Source organism: Megascapheus bottae, chromosome X, assembly GCF_031878675.1.
Source record: "Megascapheus bottae isolate mThoBot1 chromosome X, mThoBot2.hap1, whole genome shotgun sequence".
In the NCBI taxonomy this organism is placed as follows: domain Eukaryota; kingdom Metazoa; phylum Chordata; class Mammalia; order Rodentia; family Geomyidae; genus Megascapheus; species Megascapheus bottae.
In genome coordinates this window covers 72,834,348-72,843,807 of record NC_143547.1, presented here as the reverse complement: position 1 = coordinate 72,843,807, position 9,460 = coordinate 72,834,348, and the positions used below count along the sequence as shown (strand labels likewise).

At 41.3% G+C, this 9,460-nt stretch overlaps 1 protein-coding gene across 1 annotated transcript; it reads left to right on the top strand.

Moving 5' to 3' along the window:
- Positions 1 to 8,582: 8,582 nt before the first annotated feature.
- On the top strand, positions 8,583 to 9,208 carry LOC150041326 (uncharacterized). Its single transcript, XM_090326383.1, has 2 exons — positions 8,583 to 8,774; positions 8,968 to 9,208. The coding sequence occupies exons 1-2, from the start codon at positions 8,637 to 8,639 to the stop codon at positions 9,172 to 9,174; spliced, it is 345 nt and encodes a 114-aa protein (XP_090182509.1). The 5' UTR covers positions 8,583 to 8,636; the 3' UTR covers positions 9,175 to 9,208.
- The last annotated feature ends 252 nt before the right edge of the window (positions 9,209 to 9,460 follow it).

Below are 9,460 nucleotides of genomic sequence, written 5' to 3'. Positions count from 1 at the left end.
AATCTATTACAAAGCAATAGAAATAAAAAGTTTGATAAAGGCAGAAGAATAGGTATGAGGACCTGTGGAAAGAAATAGGAGAACCAGAAGCAAACCCACAGGCCTATCACTACCTAATATTTGATTAGAGAGCTAAAAACACAGGATAGAAGAAAGCCTCTTCAACAAATGATACTGGAAGAATTGGCTATACACATGTAGAAAACTTAAGTTAGATCCTTATATATCACCGTGTAACAGAATCAAATCCAAATGGCTGAATGGCCTCAATGTAAAATAAGACACCCTGAAAATATTACGGGAAGGGTACGGGGAGATACCAGGGCTCCTTGGCATGGATTGAAAGCTCCTAAGTAAAGATATAGAATCACAACAAAGTGAAGAGAGATTAGATTAATGAGATTACATCAAATTGAAAGTTTCTGCATGGAAAAGGACACAGCTAGCAATATAAGTGGAAAGCCCACAGATTGTGAGAAGATCTTCACTTCCTATACAACACACAAGGGTCTCATATCTAAACATATATATAGCTCACAAAATTAACCCTCCAACAAATCCTCTAAGAAACAACCATACAATTAATAAACAGACTTCTTTTTTATTTTACTTTTTATTGTCGGGAAATGTATAGAGTGGTTACAGTCTATTTTTCAGATAGAAGGTGCATTACTTCTCAGAAATTGATACCCTTTCTCATGTTTTCATCCCCATTTCCCTCCATCCACCCCATCCCAACCATCAATAAGCAGACTTCTTACAAGAAACAGCAAGCATGGCTAATAGAAAGATTATATATATACATATACACACACATACACACACACACACACACACACACACACACACACGCACACACACACATATATATAATTGTTCTGTTGCTTGAGGGTTTGAACTGTGGCCCTGGGAGCTGTCCCTGAACTCTTCAGGTCAATGTTACCAATCCACGTATTGAGACACAGCACCATTTCTGGTTTTCTAGTGGTTAATGGGAGATAAACGTCTCAAGGAGACAAACCCAGGGAAGATGTCAGTGGTTCAGTTTGAGTCTTTCTGAGCTCTCGCCAAAATACCAGCTTTGGCAGCGTAGGGAACAGTACATACCTCAAATCGATACTAAGTAAGCTTTAGCGACAGAGAGATCTCAGTCACAGATGAAAAAGGCAGAAGTCCAGCCCAAAGAAGACATCGGGGACCGATGACAGCCGCTGGGAGTGGCCGAGGAGACAAAGCTGCTCTTCTGAATCTGAGCAGCAGTGCTTCTTGGTGGCACAGACCCGCAGGCTGCAGACAGAGCCACACAGAGCCTGTGCGAGCCCAAAGCCGACACCCTGTTGTGCAGGGACCTGCCAGCTTCACAGAACTGGAGTATCCAGCAATTTGTGAGTACCTCCAAGGAGAAGTTTCCACTTCTGCTCATGGATCGGCACTGGGAGGTGCGGCGAGCTCCTCGACCAGCGAGGAAGAACGACCACCACTCGAGGATTCTTCTCAAATCATACTTTATTGGAGAGCCTTTTGATTGAAGGGGGAGCAGGAAGCGAAAGGGGGGAGGCATCAAAAAGCAGCTGCTTATATAGCAGGAACACGGGTCGCTCCACCATTGGCTGCCGCCCTACTGCCACAACGAGGTGCCGCGGGATTGGCCAGGGATCATCATGTGATTCGCGCATGCGCATAACTTAGGACACATAGTCGAGCACAGCATTGCCTTATATGGAGTTGTTTACCTCTAAGGAGTCAGGAAACGGGCGCCATCTTATAATGGCGTTTGTCCCGGCTCCCTACAGGGAGGGAGCCCCTCCCCCACAAACTGAGAGCAGCACCATCTTTACTGCTGGCAAAGACCTGGCTAAAGCAATTGGAGCCTGGGTTGTGTTGCTGACTGCACTATCAATCTACAGGGCAAAGGATTTCGCAGAGATCACTTAGCTGGAAATCCGGCCCCAGCGCTGCTGAAGTCCATTCCCTGGGCCAGGCCACAAGCCTGGTAAACAGAACTCGCCCACGAATCTTTCAGCTTCATGTTCCCAAACAGGCAATTGGATCCAAAAAGCTCAAAGCCAAATCACAAGAGAAAAAAAACTTTCTCAAGTGTTCGGATTCCGAATTTAGTGGAGACACTATCCTGTCCTGTCCCCCCCCAAAAAAACCTGTAGAATACCCTTTTTTTCTTGTTCTTTTTCTTTGTATTTTTTCTTTTTTCTTCTACCCCCCCTTTTTTTTGCCACTCCTGGGCTTGAGCTCAGGGCCTGAGCACTGTCCTTGGACTTTCTCAAGGCTAGAGCTCTACCACTTGAGGCTCAGCACCACTTCCGGCTTTTTTTCTATGTATGTGGTACCGAGGAATCGAACCTGGGTCTTTATGCATGCTAGGCAAGCACTTTAACCACTAGGCCAAACTCCGGCCCTTCTATCCCTTTTTTATTTGAATTTTTAGGTGTTCTTATTTTCTCTTTACCCTTTTACCTACACCTTTTTTTTAATGTTATGATTCTTTTCTTTTTTTTTTCTTTCCTTTCCTGCATCTCTCTGTCACTGTGGGTGTTCCTGGAAACATAGTGAGAGCTCTGGGTACAGTCTGAATACAAACGATGTCTATATTGATACAGTCACATGCTTTTCAATCTCCCGTTCTCAACCCTAGTATTTCTTAAGTAAAAGCTCACAATAGTGAGGAATCTCCTCCCACCTTTTCCTTTTCCTTTTTTTTTTTTTGTTTTTGTTTTTGTTTTTTTTTGGTGTTGTTGTTTTTGCTTTTTTTTGGTTTTGTTTTTGTTTTTCTGTTTTTCATTCTGTATTTTTTTGTTTTGGTTTATTTTGCTTCTTCTTCTTTTTTCTTTCTTTTAAAAATTTTTATCATTGAAATCTCCTATATCTACCTCCCTATTTTCTCCATATATTCTTCTTATTACCCTTCTTACTTTCATAAGTTTTATCTAATCCTTTCCAAACTTTGTACACAAATATGCTACCTGCTTATCAACTTAGGTCAGTTATCCTTTCGCTATACCTTTTCTTTATTAATATAATAATCTTACACTCCTATGTTATTCTTTTCATAACTCCCCTGTTGTCTTTCATACTATTTTTCTATCTCTGGTCCTCTGTTCATCCTTCAACTCTTATAATGTACGGATCTACATTTGATGGTTGTTGAGCAATACTGCATATCTAGGTGTCCAATTATGCTCTAAGTCCAAAGGAACTTTGATATACAATAGGGATTGGATTAAGGGGCTTATTGTTATGGTCATAAATCGGTTATCAGTGGTTGTATTAGACTGGTCTGTAAGTGCACAAAAAGAAAGAGAGAGTGATAAAACCAACAAAAATTTTGAACATTTAGTGTCAGCCAGCTAATGAGGTCTGGATTGGTTATATCTGAAAAATTATAATCTTGTTTAGTATTAATCTTGCCCATTTTCAAATGGGCAGAACAAGAAAAATGTCAAATCAAGGAATAACATCCCCCACCCAATATAAACAGACAATGGAACAGTCACTGGCAAACCTAGAGGAGAGTCTTCCAAGTGCAATACAAATGCAATTGATAAACATCATTAATGAAAAATGTGAAAATATAAAGAAAGAGATAAGGGAGGAAGCCATAGCCAAACAAGAGGAAACCATAAACAAAGTGATAACGGAAAAAGGAGAAGCCATAAAGGAGGCCATAATACAGGTTTTTCAAAGAAAAATGGACGAATTCATAGAATCCACAAACAAAAAGGTGACAGAACTCCAGCAAATGTCCAAAGAGAATAAAGCTACTGAGCAAACCACTCAAATGGAAATCAAGGAGTTAACGAAATCCATACATGATCTAATACGAGAGATGCAAGGCATCAAAAATGAGCAATTAGAAGCAAGGGAAATGAAGAATAAAGTAGATAGCTTTGATAGCAGGTTAGACAATGCAGAAGAGAGAATTTCCAGGGCTGAAGATAATTTAGTTGTTATAGAGAAAAAACAGAAAATGAGTCAATCCAAATCTGGGAAATATGAGAGAGCGCTTCAGGAGGTCCAAGATAAAATTAGGAAGCCTAATTTAAGGCTAATTGGTATTGAGGAGGGTCTGGAGAAAGAGGTCAATGGTATTGGAAATATACTTCAGGGAATCATCTCAGAGAATTTCCCAAATATCCAGAAGGGCAGGCCCATCCAGATACAAGAAGCTTTTAGAACCCCAAACAGACCTGACCAGAAAAGAACATCCCACCGCCACATTGTAATCTGAACTGGATCAATAGAGACCAAAAAAGGATCCTAAAGGCAGCCAGGGAGAAGGGATCAATCACCTATAAAGGCAAGCCAATCAGAATAACCCTAGAATTGCACAACTGAATAGACCAACTAGATCTAACCGATATCTGGAGATTATTTCAACCAGCAACAACACAGTATACAAGTTTTTTCAGCAGCACATGGAACATTTTCCAAAATAAACCACATTTTAGGGCATAAAATAAAGCTGGGCAGATTCAGAAACAATGAAATCATTCCCTGCACTCTCTGAGACCACAAGGACATCAAATTGGAAATCAATACCAGTATCCACCAACGAAAATCCTGTAACTCATGGAGATTGAACAAGACACTGTTGAATCAACAATGGGTTATCAAGGAGATCAGAACAGAAATCCAACGGTTTATGAAATTCAACAAAAAGGAGCACATAAAACACCAGCTCCTTTGGGACAGAGCAAAGGCAGTATTCAGAGGAAAATTTATAGCTCTGAGTGCCTACAAATTGGAAAAAATCGCAAACCAACGATTTAACGTGTCACCTTAAGTGCCTGGAAGAAGAGGAACAAACCAACGCTATTCCCAGTAGAAGGAAGCAAATTATTAAAATCAAAGCAGAATTAAATGAATAGGAGTCCAAAAAATCTATAGAAAGAATCGACAAAGCAAGGAGTTGGTTCTTTGAAAAAATTAACAAAATTGAGAAACCCTGACCAAATCTTAGCAAAAACAGAAGGGAGCATAGAGAAATAAACAAAATCACAGGTTAGAATGGTAATATCACAACAGAAATTACCAAAATCCAGAGGATCATGGGGGAATACTTTTTAAACCTTTATGCCAACAAATTTGAGAATCTAGAAGAATTGGATGAATTTCTAGCCAAAATTAACATACCCACACTGAACCAAGAAGACCTAAACCATCTAAACAGGCCTATTTCAAGCACTGAAATAGAAATGGCAATAAGAGAAATTCCACCTAAGAAAAGCCCAGGGCCAGATGGATTCACAGCTGAATTCTATAAACTCTTCAAAACAGAGCTCACACCAATACTCCCCAAGCTCGTCAACGTAATTGAAAACAAAGGCTCTTTGCCAAACTCATTTTATGAAGCCTGTATAACACTCATTCCCAAACCAGACAGAGATTCATCAAAGAAAGAGAACTATAGACCCATTTCCTTGATGAATATTGATGGAAAACTTCTCAACAAAATACTGGCCAACCGTTTCCAACAACTCATCAAAAAATTATACACTATGATCAAACAGGATTCATCAAAGGAAGGCAAAGCTGGATCAACATACGCAAATCAATTAATATAATTCAACACATCCACAGGAGCAAGGACAAAAATCACATGATTGTCTCAATAGATGCATAAAAGGCATTTGACAAGATCCAACACCCTCTTACGCTAAAAGCTCTGGAGAAACTAGGAATCCAGGGAACATTCCTCAGTATAATAAAGGCAGTCTATGACAAACCCACAGCTAGTATTATACTTAATGGCGAAAAGCTAAAGCCATTCCCTCTAAAATCAGGAATAAGACAAGGATGCCCACTTTCTCCACTCCTCTTTAACATAGTATTAGAATTCCTAGCCAGAGCAATAAGGCAAGAAGCAAGCATAAAGGGGAACCAAATAGGAAATGAGGAACTGAAACTCTCCCTCTTTGCAGATGACATGATTCTGTATTTAAAGAACCCTACACTCCACTCCCAAGCTGCTTGAGCTGATTCAAAACTTTGTCAATGTAGCAGGGTATAAAATTAACCCTCAAAAATCAACTGCCTTCCTCTATGCCAACAGTGAGAGGAACGAGGCAACAATCAGGAAAGCAACTCCTTTTGCAATAGCCTCAAAGAAAATAAAGTACCTAGGAATTAGCTGAACTAAGAATGTAAAGGACCTTTTTGATGACAACTTTAAAATCCTGAAAAAGGAAATCAAAGCAGAACTGAGAAAATGGGAAAACCTCCCATGCTTCTGGATTGGAAGAATCAAGATCGTGAAAATAACAATCTTGCCAAGGGCTGTCTACAAATTCAACGCAATACCCATCAATATCTGAATGTCATTCTTTAAAGAAATAGAAGAGGCAATCCAAAATTTCATATGGAATAATAAAAGACCCCGTATAGCAAAAACAATTCTTAGCAAAAAACAGCACAGGAGGAAATTCAATACCAAAGTTTAGACTCTATTAAAGAGCTATAGTGACCAAAGCAGTTTGGTACTGCCAGAAGAATAGGCCTAAAGACCAATGGAATAGAACTGAGGACACAGATATTAAACCACAGATCTATGGCCACCTAATCTTTGACAAGGGAACCAAAAAAATAGAATGGAAGAAAGACAGCCTCTTCAACAAGTGGTGCTGGCAGAACTAGTTAAGCACCTGTAGAAAACTAAATTTGGATCCTTCTTTGCCACCCTCCACTAGAATTAACTCCAAATGGATCAACGATCTCGAGGTAAAACCTGACACACTGAAAACTTCACAAAAAGGAATAGGAGACACAGTAGGCCTCCTTGGCAGAGGTCGAAATTTTCTCAATAAAGACCAAGAAACAGAACAAAACAGAGAAAGGCTGGCTAACTGGGACTGCATTAAACTGCAGAGCTTCTGTATGGCAAAGGACATAGCTAGTAAATTAATTGGGATGCCTACAGAATGGGCGAAGATCTTCACTAACCATAAAATGGACAAAGGCATCATATCTAAAATATATCAACAGTTCAAAAAATTGAATCACTGCAAACAAATCTCCATAGAAACAACCATCCCATCAAAAGATGGGCCAAAGACTTAAAGAGAGTGTTCTCTGAAGAAGAAATAAAAATGACCTATAGACACATGAAGAAATGCTCAAAATCTCTGGTCAGAAAAGAAATGCAAATCAAAACAACTCTTAGATTCCACCTCATTCCAGTTAGAATGGCCAGGATTAGGAAAACTAATAGCAACAGATGCTGGAGGGGATGTGGCTAGGAAGGATCACTACTCCACTGTTGGTGGGAGTGCAAACTTGTTCAACCACTATGGAAGCAGTATGGCAGTTCCTCAAAAGACTAAACATAGAGCTCACCTATGACCCAGCAATTCCACTACTTGGCATTTACCCAACCGTCCAGAAACAAGGGCATACTAAGTGCACTAGCACAACGATGTTCATTGCAGCACTATTTACCATAGCAAAGATATGGAACCAACCCAGATGTCCCTCAGTTGATGAGTGGATCCACAAATTGTGGTATTTGTACACAATGGAATTCTATGCTGCTGTCAGAAAGAATGACATTGCCCCATTTGTAAGGAAATAGAAATTCTTAGAAAAATTCCTATTAAGTGAAGTAAGCCAGACTCAAAGGAACATAGGCTCAATGGTTTCCCTCATTTGTCATAATCAGTAAAAACCTTGGACTCTTCTAGCAGAGATTTGCAATAGAGCAAAACCTAGATACATAAGGCCATATAGTATGAAGCTAAATGAAAAGACCTCTAGGATATAGAAACAAAAGCCATATAATGAGTGATTGTTGTGCTTAATGTACTATGTTATCTCTCATTTGCTTTGTTGTCCCTTGGTTATTTCATACTGTTACAGTACTTCACTTTATCTGATATATTGGATATATGGGTATTTGGTTATTTGAAATTGGATAGGAAAGGGGTGAAAACAAGATCAGGGTGGGGTTGGGGGGAAGGGAAATGAGGGCCAAGACATGAGAAACGGTATCAATGTATATGAAGTAATGCACCTTCCATCTGGTGAATGTAATGTAACCCTTCTATTAATTACTATAAGAAATATATGAAAAAAATTCTCAGGGAGTTTAATGCCCAGGCTGGCTTTGACCGACAATCCACAGGTATAAGCCGCCTGAGTAGTTAGGATTAGAGGCTTGAGCCACTGTGCCCGGATTTTTATTTTATTTTATTTTACTTTTTATTGTCGGGGTATTGCATAGAGGGGTTAGTTACCTTTCCAGGTAGTAGGTGCATTACTTTTCACACATTGATACCCCTTCTCATGTTTTCATTCCCATTTCTCTCCAACCAACCCCATTAGTTTATTTTCTGATAATATATTAATGTGGTAAAGAAAATCTCGCTTTCTCCAACTAGAAATTCTTGGCCTCCAGTCCAGATCCTTCCCAGTCTTTCTCCACCCCCTATACCTCCTGGCTTCCCCCACTACAGGAGTCAGGATTTTGCTTTGTGACGTATAAACTCTTCCCGGGTCGGTGATTGGCTGGGTGAGAGTGGCTGTCTGACCTAACAGTGACTAAGGGCGTGGCCACCCTGTCCTCGGGTATATATAGCGGTGTCCCCAGGCCTGGAGATCAGACGGCTCTAGGCAGAAAAGGAGGTAAGATGGCCAACACCTTGCCCCCGCAAGGCATGGCTACCGCCACCGCTATCCAGGAGGGGACTTCACTCCATGAAGGGCCACTGAAGAAATGCGAGAAGAACCAGAAGGAGGCGATGTCTCCAAGTGGATCCGAGGGCAAGGTGAGGTGACTCTCTCAAGGTCTTGTCCCCCTTTGCCTCTTGATCCATACCCTCCAAAAGGCCCTTCCCTGGCCTCTGCTGGCACAGAATGTTCCCAGCCCTCACCCCTTCCTGTCAGTGCCCTGTTCCCATCTTCTCTCCTCCCTCTCCTCCCCATCTGTGCCTTTGTAAGAACTTGTGGTTGTCCTTCCAGACCCCGACAACAGCTACTGTGGTGAGTCGTTGCCGGCGTTGCGGCCGGTGTGGGAAGTGGAGAGTGACGGTCATCACCAGACCTGATCTACCGAAGTCCAAGAAGGAGACAGGAGCGGCGACAAGCTACGGTGGCCTCCCTAACAAGCGGCTGTGTAAATGCAAGACAGCCAAGGACCAGAAGAATAAGAAAGGTCTATCCCCTTAATGTCCACCTAGCAGTCACTCCCGTGAGAGCCAGGCCAGGGACGATTCTCGGGGCCATCTCCGAGGTCTCCACTGGCCTTTGGCAGGTGGTCTGCTGTGTCCCAACACATGTTATCAGTGGGGACACAGATGATGAAATAAAATACATCTGGTTGATGTCATATGCATTTCTGTGTGCTCTGTGATGGTGGGGTGAGGGAAAGAGTAGAAGGGGGCTGAGTGGGAAGGGAAGGAGTTGAGTACTCTGGGGGTGGTTATGCATGGGACAGGTGCACAGTGAAGTAGAC

What these genes read in the sequence shown, in the direction of transcription:
- LOC150041326 (XM_090326383.1), top strand. Translation starts at nt 8,637, where the DNA reads ATGGCCAACACCTTGCCCCCGCAAGGCATGGCTACCGCCACCGCTATC. An exon ending in CAAGTGGATCCGAGGGCAAG is followed by an intron (nt 8,775 to 8,967) that starts GTGAGGTGACTC and finishes TTGTCCTTCCAG; the next exon opens with ACCCCGACAACAGCTACTGT.